Here is a 23,713-nt window from a genome sequence, read left to right as displayed (position 1 = left end):
GATGCATATGGTGTCGATGCGACTGACATATTATCAGTGGTATCGATACTTAAATTAGAAATGGAATCAAAAAATGAAAATATTAATATACAAAAAAATCATTTATTTAGTTCACACATGCCGAATGCCGATGGCGTCGGCGGGGTGTCCCGGGTTTCCGCGTCTGTGCTTCGGTGCGGTTGTATTGATAACGATATTCATGGTTAAGTATCGATACAGCAATATATCGTTACATTAAGTATCGATACAGTAATATATCGTTACATTAAGTATCGATACAAAGTATCGATGTATTGGTTGGAAAGTATCGATATTCCGAGATATCGATACTGTATCGCCATCATTATCTGTTAGGTTGATCTGTATTTTTGAATGTACATATTTTAGGTTATATGAAAACTATGAAAACAATCACTTATATTTACTTTTATAACTTAACATGGACATATGTATACTAGTGATTTTACTGCAGACACGATGTTGAATCGATACAACATCATACAATTTCTACTTTTCAATTAGTTATATTTGTCCCCCCTGGAATCATTGCAATCTGCGGATTTATTGTTGAAACTATACAACATAACATACATTTAGTATATTTAGTGAATTTTAAAATGGGAGATGCAGAAGTAATAGAGCACTTTTTCGGTGTTTATTTGCTATATTGTATGAACTCAAAATATAGAGGAAGGACATACATTGGATATACAATAGATCCTTGTCGTAGACTTAAGGAACATAATGCTGGAAAGGAGCATAAAGGAGCTTGGAAAACAAGTAACAAAGGACCATGGTAATTATATTCTTATTAGTCCATTACAAAATATTATTTCCGAATGCTGCATTAAAATAATGATCTCTTTATTTCTAGGAATATGGTATTGATTATTCATGGTTTCCCAAATATGATATCCGCGCTCAGGGTATGTTTACCACAGTAGCTAAATGATAATGTTGTGCCGACATACAGCGATTAATCCACGTTTATTTTTAGTTTGAATGGGCCTGGCAACATCCTCACGTCAGCCGGCGGCTCAAACATGTACCTAAGAAGAAATCACGTCAGAATGTATTTAAATTTTGTCTACTAGTTCTGTCAGAAATGTTGAAAGTCGGCCCGTGGTGTCGTTTACCTCTAACAATACGTTGGCTGGATTATGAATTCTTCGAAGAATACTCTACTTACATTTCAGCTCCTTTGCACATGCCTAGATGCTGTGGGAAAATATTATCTCAAAAGATAAAAAAACCGCCAAATAATGGAGTTGTTAATAGAATGGAAATAGACGAAGCATTGATATTTTGTTCTATATGTAGTTTACCCCTAGATGAAACAGAATCGGTTAGTTGTATAAAGCCTAACTGTCTTTTAGTAGCTCATTTAATTTGTTTAGCAAATACATTTCGTAAAGGCAACATGATTTTACCAGTTGATGGTACTTGTCCTGCTTGTGTTACTAATGTCTTATGGGGGGATTTAATTCGCAAGAAAGTTGGTTGTTATGGAAATCTGCAAGAAGTCTCTTCAAGCGATGATGATTATTAGGGTCAGGGCCGTTCCTGGCGGGGGTGCAGAAGGGGCCCCCGCACCTGGGCGGCCAAACTTAAGGGCGGCCGCACGCCGTTTATTATATGTAAAGTTTTAACTAATAAGAATAATAATCGAAACTCTTTTGTACGATACTGTTTAAAATTATGTATATATAGATATAAACGTAAACACTGCTTATCAAATTCTTAATTAAAAAATATTAAATTAATAAGGGCGGCAATATTGTTTTTGCACCTGGGCGGCCAAAACCCAGGAACGGCGCTGATTAGGGTGGTCCTTCGGTCTATTTATAGATGATTGAAAATTTCTTGCCTTATCCCCTATAAAGTGGTTTCAATTCAGAAAAAAATATATAAAAAAAAATTATGTTAAACGATTTTACTAAAAATGCACTAAAAAATAATTCTTTCCTTGAACTACAATTTCGATGGTGTTTTCTCATTTTAAATAAAATCGTGACGCGGGGTATTTCATAACAGAATATGAATCAAATTAATACAGCACCACGACTTTATTGTAGTACAAGAAAATAATTATTTTTTAGTTTTTAGTGCATTTATAGTAAAATCGTTTAATATTTTTTTTTTATATATTTCAAAGTTTCGAAACAATTGGATTGGTGGAAGTGGGTGAAAATTGAGTTGCCAGATTTGAACCAAACAGATACCAAAAAACATACACAGGATCGAAGCTAAGTAAAATCATTTAAAAAGGCCTTTGTACAATTTGTGCACAATCAGATAAACTAGAAACAACGAATCCTAAAAGCTCTCCAAGTGTTACGTGTAAAATCATTTGCATGTAACTGTTACTCCAAGTCCTATTCAAATCATATGTAAAATCACTTTAGATTACAGTGATATAAGCTGCTATTCTATTGGGCTCTAATCTTTGCTTCGCTCATACAATATTTGATGTTTTTATTAACGAACAAACTATTTATTTATTATCTTTCGTTAATTGCAAAATTGCTTCTTTTTTGCAATGAGGGAAGCGAGCACGATATTCTTTGACAATTTGTAGTAAATACTGTTCAATCTGATCTACATTTTTCGTAATTAGTTTCTTGTAGTTTTTTGTTAATTTAATGTTCTTTACTGTATCATTGATACATTTTGGTTTGTTTGATAAAAAAAGGACCATTGTAACATGCTGAATGTAAAAGTGTGTTACTTTTTTATCAACGAATTAAAAGTTATATGTACATGTTAAGAACTTTATATACACAGAACAATTGTAAATAAATAGTAAATAGTGAACAATTTTTTATTTTGTAACCGAATGCGGTTTCTTTCTTTCCCATGTACTTTAAGTACCTGTATCTTGTACATCTTTGCTATTTTACATTTGACATTAAGTCTGTCTGAGGATTTGATGAACCCACCTTGCTTCTTACCGCTCAATTACTCAACTCATCGATATAAATTTCTAGCCATAAAGAAATAAGCATGTTTTTAAACGATTTTATTCAGCTTCGATCCTTTGTTTGTTTGTTTGTTTGTTTGTATTTTAACATTGGAACATAATTTTGTTTCATGTTAAACCAAATAAATTTAAAACTACTTCTCAATGCAAGTAATTCTTTAATATTGTTAATTTGTAATCATCCCAGTGGCGGATTCAAGAAAAAAGGCCCAGGTGGCAAACGTTGAGGGGCCCATGTTTCGGGAAAATGAAGAGGTAGTTTACTAAAAGGGGGTAAATGTACAGAAAAGTATAGAAAAAAAGTAGTCGATTAATAGTTACAAATGACTAATTACATTGCGTGCCCCCCTTGATACCATACATATAAGTATAGATATGTACAAATGTAATACATATTAAGCTTAATGCAGCCTTACACCCGCAGGTTTCATTTTCCAAAATGTAAGTCCTTCCAATGTAACCTGAGTTCTACAATGTTAGACACCTGATCTACTATATAGGCTTCCTCTTCTATACATATAGATAATTTGGAAACATTCTGAAAATTTCTGAGCAACATCTATGTTAACTGAAGCATGTTCTCCATGAATTTTAAGATTGTGACTCGATTGAAACTTTGAAACTAACGATTACTATACATATAACTAATATGTGTGGATCATATTTTAATATAATTTTGCATTTTTGCCTGCAACTATTATTTTGTTTTTATTTTTCTTAAATGTCCGTACTGTTGTGTTATTTAAATTCAAATTCTTGGCAATGGTTATGAATTTCTCTTCGTATTATAATCAATAAAAAATTCTTATTCTCTGTTTTGGAGATACAAATACCCTACTTAAATTAAGGGGGATGTTTGGCAGCTCGAAAATTCAAAACGATTTGAAACTTTGCAGAATTGTAGTTCAAGTGAAGCTAGTAATTTAGCCAATTTTTGTTTCGGCAATGAAACGGTTCCAGGGGTGCAAACACCCCTTTAAATAAATGGTGAGCTTTCATATTATCGTGGATATCTGCGAAACCATAAAAGATACGGACAAAAAGTTTAATTTAAAGTTTCATGGCTTTTAATATCCTACAATATTGAGGTAAAGAATTTATTAAAATGTTACGTATGTGGATTTTTTCCCATACGCCGCTCTCAACCACTTTTCGAGCTCCCGTCTGCGAAGGGAAAACGCCCTAAAATCCTTTTGCTTATCACATACCACTAAGGGGGGTCATGATCTCGACCATCTGGATCACGACCATGGGAACGGGAGTGACACGACGACGACCCCGAAGAATTTCCTTATATGGAAATTTCTAATGCATCCCCACTCATTTTTGGGACTATATAAACCCTTTGGTTTCTACCCTCTGCGGTTAAAAGCAGTGCAGTCACGCGTAGAGTAACGTCGTGTCACGCTCGTACCGAGTCGGTTGAATTCAGTAAGATCGAGCTAAAGTCTCCGTCGGAATCATAGTTGACCTCATAGAATCCGCGAGTTCGGTTTACATTCTATTGGGCACTTTGAAATAGCCGCTCGTACGCCCCGCATCGCCAGTGCGTCAACACCGAGCAAATTAGTGGTAATTTACACACATTTATTACACTATTTAACCGCGACACTCACATTTGTACTATAATATTGAATACACGAATGGTGTTCACTTCTAAATCGAGTTGATTCGTTAAAACCCATCTTTTACCCAGCGATCCTTATAATATTAGTAGCGCTCACCCACTGATACAACTTTACCGCTCGAGTTGTATCGAATATAAATTAAGAGTTACGAGGCATTAATAACATTTCCCGCGACTCCCTGATCTAGCATCAGGTTCGTCCGTATCCTACAGCTCCCTGGTTTCGCACCAGGTTCGTCTGTGAATAATCCAACCTCCTAACAGCTCCTCGACTTCGCGTCGAGTTCGTCTGTGAACATCATCCTAGTGACACCCCGATTTCGCATCGGGTTCGTTCACGACGTTTCACCCTCCTGCGGCTCCCTGATTTCAAATCAGGTTCGTCCGCGCTTGACTCCATTCCTAGAGGCTCCCTGATTTCGCATCAGGTTCGTCCTCGCCGTCAATAATCCAAGCGGCTCCCTGACTTCGCATCAGGTTCGTCCGCGCACCTTACTAACAAATTCATAAACCATATTCCTTGGGAAATACCCTTCTCGCCGGCCTCTCGCGTTGCCGCAGCCCCGGCTCGTAACAAAAAAATGGTGGAGGGGATAAATTTGGAATAAATTAATTTTTTCGACAATTCTTTATCGCCATATTGTAGGATATCAACAGTCACGAAACTTTGAATTTACACTCCAGATTTACCTCTCACACTCTACATGTAACTTTTAAATCTGGAACACTGCAGACTATACATAAATGACTTGAATTTGAATAAAAATATAAAAAATCGGGGATATACTTCCCAATGGCCTCAGTGGCGGATCGACACGAGGTTTGAGGGGAGGGATGGGGATTAGTTCCCGAAATATTAATAAAAAATTCTTGTTATTTTTTTTTACAAATTATTTATTTGAACTGCATATACGTAGCCTTAACGGGGTTTCATCCTGCCCTCCTCCCAATTTGTCCTACGGACAGCAGTTCGCGTTCCCCTTACCTCCGCGTGCCCCTCAGGTGCCTAAAAGGCATGCATATTTAGCTGAAATTCAAAGCCAATTTTCTCGAAAACGAAGCGCGATATTAAAAAATTGGATTCTGTATTTTGGTCTTATTTTGGCCTGTAGAATCACCCCCCCCCCCCTAGAGTATTGCCTATCAATAAAGTAATAGGTACCCACCCTTTATAATAGGATGGATCGCATCTCCAAGTTTCTGGTTCAAATCTCCAAACTTACATTGCTTTACGCGCCCCCCCCCGCACTAATCTACTTAGCTACATCTAATACTAATATCCAGAACAAGTTGGAAAGTGGATTGCATAATGTCGGAATAAGTCAACAGAAATACTAAAAGTTTTTTATTAATACTTCGTAAACTAATAAATTCCCGAAGCAACAATTTTAGATTTAGGGCCCAAACACCCTCCCCACCTCTCCCCACAAATCTCGTGTCGATCGACCACTGGGGCCATTCGGAAGAACGGCCAAACTCTGTGATTGTAATTCAACTGGTAAAACAAAATCGTAAAACTAACTTGTGCAGCTAACAGGTTAATTGAATGGTATTACCGTATCTTCTTTCTGCATTTCTGAAACATTTATTAGATGCAATTCGACTAGACCTCTTCAAATATAATAAATAACATATCCATTTTATAATAAATCGTGTAACGTAAAACCATTGTGCAGAAACATACATATTCATGTTCAAGTATAAAAAAAGCATAAAAAATTCCTGTTTGATGTTACATATTTATATATTCTGTTACGTGGGAATTGTTGCATATGTATTTCTATTTAGTCATACTCCTGCCTGCTGTACTTTGCGCATACGTACGTACATAGGTATGCAGATATTTGAATCGTTAAAAAACGGCACCCTTACTTTAGTTTTATGTATGGATGGCGCCGGTAGTAAACACGTGGTAAAAATAATATTAAATAAAATCAACGCTATCAGTGAGGTTTGCTTTAAAAGAAATTTTGATGAAACTTATTTTCTATCGTCAAGCAGATGGAGAAGAAGGTAGCTATTTGTTATCGTGGTGACGCAGGTACTTAATGTTTTAAGCCCTGATAGCCAGATCTGGACAGCAGAATCTGACGTCAGAACTGCAGCAGTCTGTGTCCGCATTTGGCTGCGTTCTGATGTGCAGAGCCTGAGGTGCAGTGCCTGATGTCAGATGGACAGCAGATCGACAGCAGATCGACAGCAGATTTCGCCGTCTGCTAGGCACAGCAACAGCGCCATCTGTAGGCAATTGCTTGGTATTTCTGCACCTCAGATGGCGCTGTTGCTGTGCCTAGCAGACGGCGAAATCTGCTGTCGATCTGCTGTCCATTTGACATCAGGCACTGCACCTCAGGCTCTGCACATCAGAACGCAGCCAAATGCGGACACAGACTGCTGCAGTTCTGACGTGAGATTCTGCTGCTCAGATCTGGCTATCAGGGAGAGCAACAAGTCGAGTAAATTTATCAGTCTTTATTCGTAACTAATCGACAGATCAAAATATATTTATATGTATATGTATACAGACATAATACTATCTGACAGGGAGGGGTACAAGAAAATTCTATTGCTCAATCGGTATTTTAATTACGCAGCAATTAAATTGAAAGCTAAATCAAGACCAGCTTGATCCTTTTGTGCGAAATTGTTACGCCGGGACGTCGCGTATTGTAATTTTCATTTCCAATCGCCGACGTATGTTTCTCGTGCGCGTGTCGATCCCATATCAGCAAGCGTCTATATTCCTAATGGTAAGTTTATTCAATTCAATTTAAACTTTTATTAATTTTAGCTTAATTCATTGAATTTGCTGTCAAGTACGCCTAGAGTCTTCATCGACTCACTACACGACAGTATGGACTTCCAAAGCAAGAAATTCAGGTAGTTCCGCAACGTTTGCCTGTGGACAATTTAGAATTCCACTTCCGTATCCTTCGTACAAAATCGAGCGACATACCAAACGCATATTTCGAATTATTAGCACGAAAGGAACGCAATCGTGTCAACTCTGCAAGTTGAAGCACATCGCCGTTCACGAACGCACAGCGCAGGAAGAAAGTAGAAGATACGAAGGAAATGCCAAGCGGAAATGGAACACATAAATGCAGGAGGACAATGGAAGGAGAGAGAGATCGAGTTCACGAATCAGTGTTGAGTCTTGTTACAACAATATGTACGACTAGGTTCATACTCTTATAAATCTGTACCCGGTTCATAGTAGAGTTATTCTTTTGGCCCAGGTACCCGGGTACTCGGGTACCCGGGTACCCGATGAGACCCACGGGTAGACAAAATTACCCGGGTACCCGATGAGACCCACGGGTAGACAGAAATTACCCGACTACCCGGGTAGACAACAATTACCCTACTACCTGGGTAGACAGAAATTACCCGACTACCCGGATACCCGTGAGACACCCGAGTAAATGAGATAGTTGAGAATTCCGATTTGACGGCCGATCGTCTTTCGACTTTCGATCATTTTCGGCTAACATCAGTAATGAACTTCACAAGCAATTAGGGCTGGTATTCATAGTCGCTACTTATTCTTAAGCAAACCAGCGGCCGTAGCCGTGATGGAAAACACCGGTTCTCGTTAGATCACCGAAGTTAAGCATCACGGGGCGGTGTACTGGGGAAAGATGGGAGACCGCCTTTCACCCGGTGCGCTGCTGCTGCTGGGACCCGACGGAGAGGAGGGAACAAAAAATGGGACTATATAGTGTTCGTTGAGCATTATAAGCAAAAATAAGCTTGAAACGCCATCCTGCTTAAAACAGAGGAAAACAATAAAAACAAACAAACATTTTTAAGCAAATGCTTAAGCATTCGGCATCCTTTACTAGCTGCTAGGTTAGTAGAGGATGCCGCATGCTTAAGCATTTGCTTAGGAATAAGTAGCGACTATGAATACCGGCCTAAATGTGATATTGTCTGCGCGTTACGATACCACAGCAATTAATTTATTTGTAATGTTCCACCTTCCTACATTCCTATTTCCTATTATAACGGCTGTGACATTTTCGGCGGTATGTCGTGCATATCCGGGAAGCCAAGGTAATTTCTGTTTACTCGGGTAACGGGGTAATTTTTGTCTACCCGGGTATCTCACGGGTAATTTTTGTCTACCCAGGTATCTCACGGGTAATTTTTGTCTACCCGGGTACTACACGGGTACCCGAGTAACCGGCGGGTACGCCGCGTCGGGTAGTAACAGCTTTAGTTCATAATAGGGCTGGGACTATTTGTCGAATTTTTCGGTATTCGAATACTTCAGTTGCACAATTATTTGGCAAATATAATTCGAATATCCAAGTATTCGAATACTATTCGAATATCCCAGTATTCGAATACTATTCGAATATCCAAGTATTCGAATACTATTCGAGTATCCAAGTATTCGAATACTATTCGAGTATCCCAGTATTCGAATACCATTCGAGTATCCAAGTATTCGAATACCATTCGAGTATCCAAGTATTCGAATACCATTCGAATATCCCAGTATTCGAATACCATTCGAATATCCCAGTATTCGAATACCATTCGAATATCCAAGTATTCGAATACCATTCGAATATCCAAGTATTCGAATACCATTCGAATATCCAAGTATTCGAATACCATTCGAATATCCAAGTATTCGAATACCATTCGAATATCCAAGTATTCGAATACCATTTGAATATTTAAATATTCGAATACTATTTGAATATTATTTGAATATTTAAATATTCGAATACTATTTGAATACTATTTGAATATTTAAGTATTCGAATACTGATGTATTCGAATAATAACATTCGAATAGTATTCGAATAATAACATTCGAATAGTATTCGAATAATAACATTCGAATAGTATTCGAATAATAACATTCGAATAGTATTCGAATAATAACATTCGAATACTCAAACATTCGAAGTTTATTCGTAGCATTCGAATACTTGTAAAATATTCGAAGTTTATTCGTAGCATTCGAATACTTGTAAAATATTCGAATATTAAATTATTCGAATAGTCCCAGCCCTAGTTCGTGGTAATGTGTAATTGACACTGTGTAATATGCAGGTCGATAAAACGTTTGTGATTGTGTTAGAATGGAAATTTATTTTGTATAGAGTGTATTTAAAAACATCTAGCGTTTCGTTACAACGCGTGACCGATATAAAACGAGGAGGAACTGGAACAAGCAAGACTCAACGCTGCCTATAAAAGTTCCTTCGTAGATTCGGATGCACGAAATCTGAAGGGAAACATAAAAGTAGAATGCCGATCCTCTCAGCCTTCCAGTTTGCCCGATCTTTTACTCATGACCGCACGCGTGAAATCGTGTACACTGCACACGGTTCTCTCGTCGATCCAGTTGCTAATTCCTTATTCATGTTTTTCTCTAATTCAGCTGCACGGTGGCCTCGTGAGGTAGCACAATTCGTTTAACGACGTATAGCGAAGAATTATATGCGTGCGAGCTAGATTCTTCCCCGTGCTCTTCAGGCGAATCCGGGCTTTTCGGCATCGGTGGCGTCAGGCAATCATAGATGAAAGTACAAACCGTGTTCACGTAGACGTCACGATACGTGGCATAATGCTTTACGTGCGGGGAATCCGTGAATAGCACCAGCTGCACCTGTACGCCGCGCTCTGCTCGTCGGGTGGCGAACATCTCGACATCCTTGAAAACGAACGGAACAGGCCAATTAAGTTTTGTCGCGTCATATGAACGGAAATGTTTTTCTTGTGGACACTTACCGATGCCGGGATTAAAGTGTCAGCGTTCGAATAGAGAAACAACTGGGGCCAGGAATAGGATTCCTCCGCCAGTGCGATCGGATTCGTCTGAACTGGGTATCCGCGTCCAAAGGAGTGAGCGATCACCTAAATTCATCGGAATTTTCTTAAGCTTGCCATTTAATTCAATTCTTTATCGTTCGCGAATGGGAATGATTGAGGATAATAATTGATATATACGCTTGGTAATTATTTACAACAGGGTCGACTTCACCGATTTCGATGACTCTATCTCGTACACGCTACCGTCTCTCGGCTTTATTTCTCGAGGTGTTTGCAAAAAACAGTGATCGGCAGCAGTGGCGGATTTAACAGGGCAGCTGATGAGCAGTTACCGCCTGGGCCCGTACCCGGAAGGCCCCCCAGGGCCCCATCTCCAAAAAATTGTGATTAGGTATAGGTATCCAAACACTACATTTTTTTTCGTACTAGTACACTTGACCCGTTTTTAGTAAACTACCTCTTCATTTTCCCGAAAAAATGGGCCGCTTAGAACGTTTGCCACCTGGGTCTCTGCGTGGTCCCCCCGGGGGCTGCTAATCCATCTAACCCAAACCAACTACGTATCCCAGTTTTTTGCACATATCTTGAAAACTAAAGCCGAGCGATGGTAACGTGTATAGGAAAAAGTTGTTCAGAATGTTAACTTTGACAACATATTTCAAGGTCATCGAAGTCGGCGAGGACTTCTCTTTTGTAAATAATTACCATTCGATACAAGTAATATACAAGTCTGAGGTGACTTATTAACACAAGACCAGACAGATTCTAATATAGGATAAGAAGCAAGTAGTCTTTAACGGCTTCGGGGCCGGAAAGGGAAGTTCATGTCCTTGGCCAGCCATCATTTGCGTATTCAAGACATTGGTTCGTGTTTCAATGCAGTTTAATGCTTGGTTCTTACTAGTTGTCTAGCAAGTAGCAGGCAGCTATCAGTCAAATGTCCGTTGAAACATTTTTTAATGCGTATATGCATGGTGACATGCAGAGTGTACATTCTCCGTCACTATCCGGTTTGACGAATGGCAGCGGGCGACATTCTTGGAGACAATATTTTGACGGACGGTTGAAAAATAGTGAAATGATATTGTATTGTATCTTCCAGGAATATAAGCATGCAGAAGCATAAGGGACGTATTTTGCTTACATTTTGAACATTACTTAGTACTTTTAAGTCCTGGGATATATATGTATATAAGGCTCCTTAATTATTATCGCTAGCGATGAATAAATAAACTGAAATATGTTTCTCTGTAAACAAAGAAACGACAATTAAAGTTTACAACTCTCGCTTCTCTATTTATTTTACTCGATCTATAATATCCTTTTGTATACTTTGTACATGTGCTCTATTACGTAATACCCATCTCCCCTCGTTCCATCTAGCGGTCGTCCATTAAAAGGCGCGCGAAGCATGAGGAGCGCGGCAAGATTCGGATTAACGAAAGTATACTTTCGTTACATGTATAAATGTGACCAAATAAATGCAGTCTGGACGCAGATGGTTGGTCCGCTGAAATACAGGGTTATCCTACAGTGTAGGTCATCTCATTTGTACTCGGGCGAGCGCCGCAAGTCTTAAATGGATAACCCTGTATACCGCCTTACCAATCAGGCTATAGTTCAGACAGAACAGGGACTTATCCCTCAGAATATTATTCGTTGCAAATATGAATATGACTAAAGGTACATCTACACGACGACACTTACGTGTCTAGATCAAGTGTCATTTGTGTCTAGCTAGAACTAGTTACAGCGTCTTCAATCTAGCTCTAGCTGCAACTACCGCAACAATAGGACGAATTCAGTGTCGCGGACGGGTCTAGGCAGTTTCCAAAAGTGTCGTCGTGTAAACGTACCTTAAACGCAATAAGCAAAGCAAGTTCTAAAGATTAATATTTTTTTAATTTAGAATTTGATTCTGTGCTTGATTTCAAACTACTATCGCTGTCGATATTTTGATTATTTTTATATCTTTTGTGGTGACGCCTTTTACACCTTGATACAAAGACGGCCATGTGATTAATAATACACTAGGAAGTGTTTGATAACACTTGTGGCAGCCGATAGCTGTGGCCTCTGCTTTTCCCGTGAACTTCAGCACGTGCATAATTTATTTACAACTGGTGATTCGACCCTTTGAACAGACTTTAAGTAACAGCACGGATTACACCGTGGGTAACAGATAGGAGCTGGTTTCAAGAGTCTACCTCAGCAAAGGTCTAAAGGTGAAGTACCACGACGCGTGGCTCGGCGAGCTTGACGCGAGCCGAGCCGACTCGCCGAGTCGTGCACCGTGGGATTGCTCATGGCTTGCCGACTCGCCGAACCTGGGCGAGCCTAGGCGAGCCACGCGCCGTGGAATTTCACCTTAAGCCTTAGAACTTCACTTTTAGACTCTAAGCACTCAATGGCATATACATAATTTGTAGCACTTGTACATCAAATTTAAGACAGCTTAGAATTTAAAATGAGGGCCTCGTGTTAAAATGATTACTTTGTGGGTAAGATATTAGTTTCTCTCCTTCATGCCCCCGCCTTTTCAATCACTTGACCCAAAAGTCAAAACACATTTCCGTTTATGGTCGCGTCTAATTTACAACTTCCCTATTTTTTTTCAACATTGACAATAGTCAAATAACTGCCTGCTAGCTAGGGCTGTTCGAGTACTCGAATATTCGAGTAGCTTGAAATTCTGACCGAGCCGAGCCGAGTACTGGAAAAAAGCGAGCGGCTCGAAAGAACCGAGTAGCAGTGATGCCAGAACCGTGGGTTTTCGCCCACGGGCGCTACCCCCACTCTATAACCAAGCGTACCCCCTCCTAGTGCCTGTACCGCACCACACAAGCATACCCGTCCCTCTATCCGTGTGCCGCACGCGCTGCCTGGCCGGCGCTCTCCACCAAGAATTCATTTCACCGAGGTTCAAATCCCGATGCGAAGATTCTACTTTTTTCATTAATTATTCTCTAATTTCTCTTTCTATATTCTCAGTAGAATAAAAACTTGAAAACTATTAATTTTACAAAGCATTTTCGCAGCTGGCTAATGTCGATGTTGGTCTTCTGTCTTTTTTATATGAAGAAAGCTGTAGACGAAGTTTTAAGCAACAAAATGAGGTACAAGAAAGCTGCTCAAGAATATTGCCTCCCACAAACAACATTGGAACGTTAAGTTCAAAACTTGAAGCAGGGAAATGAAGTGATCATGGGTTTACCATTAGGTCCAATTAAGAGTGTATTTTCGCAAAACCGAAGGGGAAGAACTTGTCGAATATTTAAAAGATATGGTCCCACAACTCCTGTGCGAGGGTAGGAAGAAAATAATTTAGAAGAAATTCATATTTGCATGGATTGTAGAAATATTTAGGGGAACCGTCTCGCCCCATTTTTGGTACTCCGTCATACCCCGTGGTAGGGGCAAGATGGTTTTACACTACTTTTTTTTTAAAGTGTAATAATTTCAAAATTTTATTTAAATATTGCTCAAACTATGTACCGAAGGTTAAACTATTAACTTATAATTATATATTGATTTATAAAAACTTAAATAAAAGGTATAATTATCAATTTTTTGCATGTTTGCTTAGATTCCCCATCATGCCCCCCTTCACCTTCCCCCTCCCCCTACCCTCTCCCATGTAACACAATTTTTGCAGCAACTTTGCGTGCTGTTTGCGTTGTAAGAAATGACGCCCCATGGAGGATCAAAATTGACACTTGCCGCTCGTATCAAAGGACATGCAAGACGCAGCGTCATACTGACGCAGCTGCAAAATTGACGCGTGCCGCTTGTGTAAATTACGTAAAGAATTGGATGCGTAAGACGCAGCGACATATAGATGCGACTGCAACTATATATGCCATTCCATATAAGAGTAGACCTGCGCCCCACCGATTTACAACCGATCTGCGCAGCTCTCATTACTGTCGGCGCACGCGATTGGTCGTAGTGCTTTCCCTGCCGGTTTCCTACCGATCAACAGCCTCCTTAGAGTAAAGTGACCAGACGTCCCGCATTGTGCGGGACAGTCCCGCATTTGAGCCCTTTGTCCCGCACTGAAAAGTGTCCCGCAAAGTGTCCCGGATTGGACATGTAACCTTTTACATTTTCGCATTGGCATAAAGTTACTGTTTCCTCTACTTTTTTTTGTTGTGAAAAAAAAATATTTTTAATTTAGTTTCAATGCATCATCTTATAATCACAAGTATGTATTTTCAAATATATTGTAAATGCTTTAATAAACTACGGAAAAGATCTCCTCACGCATCTGTTAACCCTTTTTTTTTGCCTGCTTGCTTGTCCCGCATTGGAACAGAAAATATCTGGTCACTTTACCTTAGAGTCATCGTTGCGCGGAACGAGTCTACTCTTAAGTGGAATTGGGTCTAAGTATCCCAAATCAAATGACTTTCTTAAGCTCGGTACACATGCTCCGCACAGCCTGCACAGAATACAGTACGTACTCGTTATAAGCCCGACGAACGGGGCTGGCGGCGAGCTTACGGCGCGTTGGGGACACTATTCTGCGCGACGAATGGCGCGAGTGAGAAAACCCAAAAGCGAGCGAGAGGAAACGATAGAGTCGAAGGATTCCAAGAAATGGTGGGGATAGTCGCCGGGCGTATAACGCATCGTAGAAACGGGCTTATAACGAGTGCGTACTGTACAGATCAGCCTACGCAGGCCGGCCGGACGTCCGTAGTGCATCCACACGCTCCGGCCAACCTGACAGCATTCACAATTTTGTCGGCTGAACATGACATCGACAGATGGCATTGCAGCCATAGTAGGCTTATTATTAGCTAGAAAAAAGGGACATATCAGGTTTGGCCATCTGACCTAAGAATTATCAAATGAATTCAGATAATTTCGTATGGTATCAACCAAGTGTCGATACTTTCGTTAGGTATTAAACGGGTATCCGAACCTTTGCGAAGTATCAGAGGGGATTTGATGCAGTATAGCAGGTATTGGTTTGGTAGCGATGAAGAAGAATCGGTATCGCTAAATAATTGACGCAGTGAGAGCAACAACGGACTAACCCACATTTTTTTCGAAAATGAGTTAGTATTAATGTATTCCAGTAGGGCAATAGGGTCTACTAATCATATAAAATAGGAAAACAAATTTTGTTCAATGTGGGTTAGTCCGTTGTTGCTCTCACTGCCTCAATTGATACCAAGCAAAAATTTGGATATGTATCGATGCTTCCTATCGAGTACTTTGGTATCGAATTGATTGAATATCGTCGATAGTATCGGTATCCACCGAATGATCTTTGATTAGGATTTAGATTACAAATTCTGACACGGTATCTGTCTGGCCTGCTTCGGGAAAATTGAACATCGCTACACACGCTCCGGTCGGCCTGTGCAGGCCAGTCCGGTTTTTGGCCAACCGAATTGTTTCTCGTATCTGCTTCGGGCATCTGCGCAGTTTTATCATGTGTAACGGCCTTTACTTTCCAATGCTTAAAATACGATACAACAAAACAAGCTTCTACACTACACAAACACAACACGGCGTTTTGTTTGTGTAGAGGCACGTGCACTACCGTGCCAAGCTCTACCATTTGGGTGGAATGTAGATACCACCAAGCGGTAGAGTAGTGGTAGTCCCATGCCGCTACGTGTAACTCCACGCAATCAAATCGTTGCGAAATCTTTAATAATTTTTCCTGATGAAACGGTTCGTTTGCGACATATGGTTCCTTTCAAACTGTTTCTCCTCACAACGAGCAGAATATGCTGACGTAAAAAAATTTGTAGCAAATTTTTATATATTTTAAATTAAATATAATTTTTTATACGTTACAGTATAAAAATTTCAATGCAAATAATCTTAGAATACTGATGTATGTAATATTTTCGTGCGTATCTAATACTTCCAGAAGTTACGGCGCTACCAGTACCCCTACTCTTTTGCCCCACCAGCAGTGTCACTACCGGTGTTTTATTTTCATTTTCTTGCCTGCTTTTTTACTGAATAAAATTTGTCAAACTTAAATAAATTTGAATTCCACATTAAGAATAAAAAAAGAAAACAATTGTAGGAAAAAGCAATGTCTAAAACACTGATAAAAAATAAAAGAAATATTCAATAAAAATCACTAAAAAACACAGTACAAGCTGTATGTAAATATTACGTATGGTTAGTAATAAGCGCATTCCGAAAAACATTGATAGGAACCTATGTACTCCAGAGTCTAGAAAATATTTTAATTTTAGATTTTTGAGGTGTATCGTACTTTTAGTGCCTTTGGACACATTTAATAAACTTGGCGAGAGAGGGGGGGGGGTAAAAGGGGAAGTGGGAAAAGAGAAACGAAGAAATGAAAGTGATTGCAACGTAAACAAAGGGATAAGATACTTTTAAAAAATTATGAACCGAGCTTGTGTAAAAAGTTAATAGAAAAAATTCAATCATTTTATTATTACATTAACGAATAAAAATAATAAGGGACAGAATATATTTTTCAATGCAATTTCGTTGTGAATAGTTATACCTGAACCTTAAACGTCGTATTTAAAATTTGATATAATTAAAAACTTAAAGAACTTATGATCCCGATAATTGATGTCTCAGGCAAATGTTTGTTCGTATAAATACTATATTAGTTCTGAACTTCACGATGCCATTTGGTTTATTAACACACATTGCTGATTAATTCGCGCAATCATTACGATAAGGTTTCGGTTTTATGATATTAAATCCTTCCGTGATACCTGTGCGCATTTAAATATTTTATCGACCAGGTAAGTGGAGGAAAACTGAAGTTATGACTGTTTCCACTGTGGCCCATTACCGCGATAAAGCAATGAAAAAACGATTTGAATAAATATGCAGATACGTAAGTGCAAATTTCGCGTAAGTGCCGACGGTGTGTAATATTTAAAATGCAAATTAGAATGCTGATGGAAACGGATTTTAGTATAGTGACATAAGAACCAAGGCATGCTCATACCTCGAAGAACCAAAGAATAGAGAGGAAGATCGTAATCAAGACGGACATCGGTATATTCGTAAACGGGTGCCCCCCAATGATCGCACTGATCGCTTTGAAGAGGGCGGTCAATCTTCTTTCGCCTGGAGCGCTGTCGAATATCACCCCTTTCACCTGTAAGTTTAGGATACCTGTTAAACAGTGGGGTGGCAATAATGTAGACCGCAGGTGAAGAGCAAAGTAAATATTTCCTTTACCTTGAGCGGCGTTTTAGCCTGCTGCATCGCGAGGCTCAAGTGCTGATATACAAATGCGCCGCCGTTACTGAAGACGTGGAAAAATATCGGGTGCTCATCTAGACTCTTGTCCCTGATCAGTTGGATCAATCGTTTGCCGATGTATGGCATTTTGTCCCTTCGCCAAAATAGGCATTCTACTGGCGCTGTATATCGCAGCGTAATGCAGCTTAAAAAATAAACATATGCCTATTACTGATAGTCAATTTAGGGGTAACACGAATTAAAAGAAGAAGAGCAATTTCTGCAATTTAGCTCGGCAATCAGTGGCGGATTTCATGGGCGGCCAATGAGCAGCCGCCTGGGCCCCTGCCCAGAAAGGCCCCAGGGTCCCATCTTCAAAAAAAATTATGATTTCAACTAAACACTAGGTTTTCCTGCACTACTACACTTAGCCCGTCTTTAGTTAACTACCTTTTCATTTTCCCGAAAAATGGGCCTTGCTCAGAAGGCCCTTAGGGCCCTATCTCCGAAAAAGAAATTATGATTTCATCCAGATACTATATTTTTTTCTGTACTTTTCTGTACACTTAGCCCGTCTTTAGTTAACTACCTTTTCATTTTCCCGAAAAAATGGGCCTTGCTCAGAAGGCCCCTAGGGCCCTATCTCCGAAAAAGAAATTATGATTTTATCCAGATACTATATTTTTTTCTGTACTTTTCTGTACACTTAGCCCGTCTTTAGTTAACTACCTTTTCATTTTCCCGAAAAATGGGCCTTGCTCAGAAGGCCCCTAGGGCCCTATCTCCGAAAAAGAAATTATGATTTCATCCAGATACTATATTTTTTTCTGTACTTTTCTGTACACTTAGCCCGTCTTTAGTTAACTACCTTTTCATTTTCCCGAAAAATGGGCCTTGCTCAGAAGGCCCCTAGGGCCCTATCTCCGAAAAAGAAATTATGATTTCATCCAGATACTATATTTTTTTCTGTACTTTTCTGTACACTTAGCCCGTTTTTAGTAAACTACCTCTTCATTTTCCCGAAAAATGGGCCCCCTAGAAGGTTTGCCACCTGGGCCTTTTTCCTTAACTCCGCCACTGTTGGCAATGTAAATACCTTAAAGCTAGCATGTGTGTGTGTTATAATATAAAGTTCATTGCAATTGTTAATACATGATTGTTGATTATTTGAACTTCGTAGAACCGTGTGGTTTTATTCAGAAATTAAATTCAGAAATCACGTTCGTATCGTGGATAATTAATTTTAGGAGATACGAGACGCTATTCGAATCTTCTACGAGACGCGGTGTTTCTGATTGTAGAAATAAAACATTATCGTCCGTGTGACTTGCCGGTATCTCGCCACTCCACTGAGTTCGTTGAAATCCAAACGAATCTATTCTACTCGATTCCACCTCACAACTACCCCGTAGAAGTCCACCGCTTCACCTCGACTCTTACGCATGAAATCGCAATGAACGCGCACTCGTTGACACTCGCAGGAACAATCCCCGCAGCTTTATTAGCTGGCGGTTTCGTTGTAAAAAAGACAACCGAATGTTCTTGGAACATGTACACTCGATCGCTGGGTCACTTAACAAATCTCAATACCTTTTCTGTTCGTAGATCGCGCTGTACTTGGCTAGGTATCTGTCCTGACAGCCGGCCCATCCTAGCAGCACGACCACCGGCTGCTTGTCCTTGCTGCACACGGACATCAACTTCTCCCATTCATCCTGCCTGTCGGTAGTGAACAGTGGATCCTGGGAGGACGGTGGAAACGAAGGGCACATGATGTGGTAGTCGAGATCCTCTTGATCGCTCATCTTTCCTGCTTCTCATCCTCCTTCTCGCGGAGGATGCGAGGGAAAGAGGCCGAGAAAGGAAGAGGAGAGGGTCGAAGGGGAGCAGGAGCAGCAGCAGTAGAGCGGAGGGAGAGTGGGTGATAGGGGTGGGACAGGTGGAGTGAACCAAACAGCAACTAGAGAGGGACGATAACAACTGCCCTTCTGCCACAGCGGATTCTCGTTCCGAATCGAGCTTGCGTCGTTGTCCAGAGTACCGAGCCACTGGCTGATCGATACCAAAGCGCCTCTACCACAGTTAGGTCATGCCACCGACGAGGACGACCACGTCGGCGACTGTGGACTCCCTCTTTCGTCAGAAAACGGTTTTCCTTTCCTCAGCGACGTCAGCGTCCGCGGGGCTCCTCTATCCTTCGTCGATCGATGTGAATTGCGAACAGCGATTTCGGCCGATGCGCGATGATTGGCTGGCCGCGTTAGCTGATAGTAGGCTATCGGATTCGCGCGTCCGCGTTCACGGTGCTGGCGCAGGATTGGCACGCCGCTGCTTTGCGCGAACTTTTTGTAAGTTTGAAGCCCTTGAACCCGGGTCGGTAATGCTATCACCACACGCCGTTGTAAGCACTGGTAGATGCGATATTGCCACTACAGGGTGAGCTAGAGGAAAGCTTGAACAATTTTGGGACGTGTAGTACTCATGAAAATAGACAGAAATGTTCAGTGAACGTATATGTATATATTTATATCTACTTGGGTTATCGGCCAAAAGTTTAGAATTATTTTGCGGATTAAGGGAGATAGGGATTTGCTCGTTAGAAGAAGAAATTCGAGTAAATTCCTTGCGTGATAAGATGCTAAAATTTATTGGAGCCAAGAACATTGCGGTTATCGCTGAAAATGTTAATGTTCGGCCTACGAGAATATTTATCATGCGGTCAGGCTTTAATGAAAATCGGCAAGTGATTGCAAAGTTTTGGCGCTTATGGAGCTAAGGCACGGTAAAGATGGCTACTCTGTTTCAAGTTAAACATTTATTGTGGTTTTCTACGGAAAATATTTCACGTGTGTCGCCTCCGGATTTTAACAGAGAATTAAAGTAAATGGCTTCATTATTGAAGATATAAGAAAACAACAGTTTAAATATGAATGTTTTATTTTGAAGCTTTAACAAATTACCGTAAAATACGAATGAAGACATTAGTGCCGTTTAATATTCTTCGAAATTATTTGAATTTCGATAAATAATTAATTATATTACGCACAATCAATAATTTCTTGATTGCATTTTTTTTTTATTAATTGTAATCAATTATTTACAGTCTTATTTTTATTGAAACTATTAACAACTGTAGTAATATCTACATGAAGTCATGAGTCAATTAATGGGTAAAATATTCTGAATATTTCTTCTTAACCGTTTCACTCAATTGATTTATTTATCAAATTCAATGAAAAAACAAAAGTAACTGGTCAATGAGGGAGATAATGGGATCACTACAAAAAACCAGGAGGCCAATGGGGACTAACAAGTGAATGTCAATTTTAGTAAGGAAGCAAGCTGCGTTACATTACTTAGTTACGATAGCAAATGATTAATCTAAGACGCCATGATCATTCGAATAATTTCTTATGCAAATACTATGACTGACAAGGGAAGATCCCCAACCCGGAAATTCAAAAAATTTTGAAACTTTGTGAACATATAGGAGATTGCCTACTGATTACAACGCAATTTTTGTTTGCTGCTCAAATTTACTCGAAGGGGGTGAAATTAACCCCCGAAAATTTGGCTATTTTCCAATTTTGTGTTATAACTCGCGAACTGTGAGAGATAGAAAAAAAGTTTCCAGACAAAAGTTACTTTTTTTAACTAGATCTATCATTTGGCCAAATAATATTTTACAGTTCACGCATTATAACACAAAAATTGGGAAATAACCAGATTTTCAGGGCCCAATTACACCGCCTTGGGGTGAATTTGGGCAGCAAACATAAATTGCGTTGTAATCAGGAGGAAATTCCCTGTAGGGATTTTTACTCTCACAAGGGAAGTTCACGAACCCGAAAATTAAAAAAAACCCTGAAATTTTAACTAAAAATTTTATATATATATACATAAAATCCTGAAATTATATATATATATATATATATATAGACATAAAATCTTGAAATATTCCTGATCCTGATATATATATATATATATATATATATATATATATATATAAATTTCAGGATTTTTTTGAATTATATATATATATATAATTAAAAAAAATCCTGAAATTTTAACAATATATATATCAGGATCAGGAAAATTTCAGGATTTTATGTACATATACATAAATATACAGAAAATTCTGAAATTTCAACTATATATATATATATATAATTTCAGGATTTTATATATATATATAGTTAAAATTTCAGAATTTTCTGTATATTTATGTATATATACATAAAATCCTGAAATTTTCCTGATCCTGATATATATATTGTTAAAATTTCAGGATTTTTTTGAATTTTTGTGTTCGTGATCTTCCCTTGTGCGAGTAAAATTTCCCTTCTTCTGAAATTCCTTTTTCAATTGAATCGCCTTCCTTTTAAATTTTTGTTTAAAATTTCTGTTTTACCAACATCGACCCGTCGATATAGAAGGGCTCTTTTCATCAGGTAACAGAGATATCGTCTGCACATATTAAAGTAAGATAAAGTTTTAAGTTCATTAAATAATTATCCGCGGCAAATATCTCGCAGAAGCGGTTCTAAACGACCCTAAAGTACTCGCGTTTACCCACCTTCGGTTCTGTCGCACACGTTCGAGGACGGTTTCACTACTTGCTCGGTGCTGCCACCTACTTAGAGGATTCACTTGGGATGTTGTCAGCGGGCAGGCGCTGGACCGCTATCGGTGGCTGCGTGCGGGACGAAGAGCGAAAGACGGAGAAAGACCGAGATTCAAACTCGAAATCTAACGAGGAACACTCAGAGCCACGCGAGTGGCCGCGCGACACGGCACGGGTGTTTGAAAACGGGCGAGAACGGTGCACACCGCGCGCCATGTGTACTAAGAAAAGTGTAACACTTCGGTGGCTCCTGTGTGTGGTGTGGCTTTTCGTCGGATTTGCCTTGCCGTTTGGTAAGTAAATCCTAGGCTCGTCGATATTTAATCATCGCCAGGGGGTGTCACTTAGCAGTAGGGTGACTTCCATCGAGTTTCACTTCTGGGAACCACATTCGCAACCATCCCTGAACTTAAACATTAACGTACGTGAACTGGGTGCATTTCTAGCATCCGACAGAGAGAAACAGTGACCTTGCATTAAATATGGATATTTCTTCGTTTAAGACAAGTGGAGGTGTAGGAAGTGCAGAGTGGACCCATCGTCAAGTGCGAAGAACACAATTGGTGGAAGTGATTAATTTAAAATTATATCGCACTAGTAACTTTATTTAATGCGACTCGAGGAATTAACAAAAATTACGTATTTTTTTTTAACGTTGTATATAAATGTAGCTGCCACACTTGCCGCAAAATATAAAATATATATTTTCGTCCAGTTTACCTCGTTCCAATTTCTTGTTCTCTTCGCCAATCTGTGGTTAGCACAGATAGTTTAATAATCGCTGGACGATGTAGTAAATAAAATTATTTATTATTTATTTATGCACTATTCAATTGATGATGGAGTCAAGCAGATTTATTTATGTAGATCGAAAGTATATGTCACAAAGGTCACAATAAGGTAAATTAAAGATGTTCCCAACAGCTGGTTTGACCTTGAAAAAATCGACAAAGGTGGAACAGGGGAAAAAGAAAAATGAGGGAAAGGGAACGATAAATCTGTCTGTTCAAATTTAAATATTATGTGAAAATTCATTATAGCAAATGAATGATAATTCATTAATGATAGATAATAATTAGAAAAAAATTAATGATAATAAATGATGTAAGTGGTATGTTTGAATTGAAGAAACAGTGTTCGCAGTCATTGTGAAATTTATTATAGCTTCCACCACTTTTTTGAACCTCCTTGTCGACAAGATTATCATAAATGGTTAACATTACCCACTGTTGTGATTTCATCCACTATAATGTATTTTCATATAACAGAGATAATTAAATTTGAACACGCGGATTTGTCATTCTCTCTCCCTCATCATCCCCCGGTTCCACCTTCGTCGATTTTTCAAGGTCAGACCAGCTTTTGCGAGCACCCTTAGTTTACATTTTTGTGACCTTTGTGACGCATATTTTCGATCTATACAAAAAAATCTGCGCCATTCGATCACCAACTGAATAGTGTTCCTTATCAGGAATCTCGATCTGAA

At 39.3% G+C, this 23,713-nt stretch overlaps 3 protein-coding genes and 1 long non-coding RNA gene across 7 annotated transcripts in view; 2 read left to right on the top strand and 2 right to left on the bottom strand.

Annotated features, from left to right (window-relative positions):
• Positions 1-535: 535 nt before the first annotated feature.
• Positions 536-1,551, bottom strand: LOC143367100 (uncharacterized). Its single transcript, XR_013084962.1, has 2 exons — positions 1,431-1,551; positions 536-1,327 (listed from the first exon to the last, which is right to left on the bottom strand). It is a non-coding gene; the product is annotated as an uncharacterized LOC143367100 (long non-coding RNA).
• On the top strand, positions 618-4,691 carry Slx1 (structure-specific endonuclease subunit SLX1). Its single transcript, XM_076808650.1, has 3 exons — positions 618-796; positions 875-926; positions 998-4,691. Exons 1-3 carry the CDS (start codon positions 618-620, stop codon positions 1,547-1,549), a joined length of 783 nt encoding a protein of 260 aa, XP_076664765.1. The 3' UTR covers positions 1,550-4,691.
• A 2,373-nt stretch (positions 4,692-7,064) lies between these two features.
• Positions 7,065-19,889, bottom strand: LOC143366709 (transmembrane protein 53). The gene is made up of 5 exons (XM_076807980.1): positions 19,194-19,889; positions 17,601-17,808; positions 17,365-17,517; positions 10,359-10,484; positions 7,065-10,281 (listed from the first exon to the last, which is right to left on the bottom strand). The coding sequence occupies exons 1-5, from the start codon at positions 19,406-19,408 to the stop codon at positions 10,000-10,002; spliced, it is 984 nt and encodes a 327-aa protein (XP_076664095.1). The 5' UTR covers positions 19,409-19,889; the 3' UTR covers positions 7,065-9,999.
• Positions 19,890-22,218: 2,329 nt separating this feature from the next.
• LOC143366975 (uncharacterized) overlaps positions 22,219-23,713 on the top strand; it is a 238,064-nt gene continuing 236,569 nt past the window's right edge. For 2 of the 4 annotated variants that reach the window (XM_076808506.1, XM_076808508.1), the window contains exon 1: positions 22,219-22,520. In XM_076808506.1, the coding sequence (XP_076664621.1) occupies positions 22,259-22,520 (262 nt within the window). In that variant the 5' untranslated portion in view covers positions 22,219-22,258. The remainder of the gene's footprint in view (positions 22,521-23,713) is intronic. The other 2 variants (XM_076808505.1, XM_076808504.1) reach the window with 2 other exon arrangements.

This window comes from Andrena cerasifolii, chromosome 3, assembly GCF_050908995.1.
Source record: "Andrena cerasifolii isolate SP2316 chromosome 3, iyAndCera1_principal, whole genome shotgun sequence".
Taxonomy (NCBI): domain Eukaryota; kingdom Metazoa; phylum Arthropoda; class Insecta; order Hymenoptera; family Andrenidae; genus Andrena; species Andrena cerasifolii.
The sequence above is the reverse complement of the archived record's forward strand: the minus strand, read 5'-3'. Positions and strand labels throughout refer to the sequence as shown.

Coding starts and splice junctions, on each gene's coding strand:
- Slx1 (XM_076808650.1), top strand. CDS start 618: ATGGGAGATGCAGAAGTAATAGAGCACTTTTTCGGTGTTTATTTGCTA. Junction 797..874: donor ACAAGTAACAAAGGACCATG/GTAATTATATTC, acceptor CTTTATTTCTAG/GAATATGGTATTGATTATTC. Junction 927..997: donor ATATGATATCCGCGCTCAGG/GTATGTTTACCA, acceptor GTTTATTTTTAG/TTTGAATGGGCCTGGCAACA.
- LOC143366709 (XM_076807980.1), bottom strand. CDS start 19,408: ATGAGCGATCAAGAGGATCTCGACTACCACATCATGTGCCCTTCGTTT. Junction 17,518..17,600: donor AGGCTAAAACGCCGCTCAAG/GTAAAGGAAATA, acceptor CTAAACTTACAG/GTGAAAGGGGTGATATTCGA. Junction 10,282..10,358: donor ACACTTTAATCCCGGCATCG/GTAAGTGTCCAC, acceptor TTCGTTTTCAAG/GATGTCGAGATGTTCGCCAC.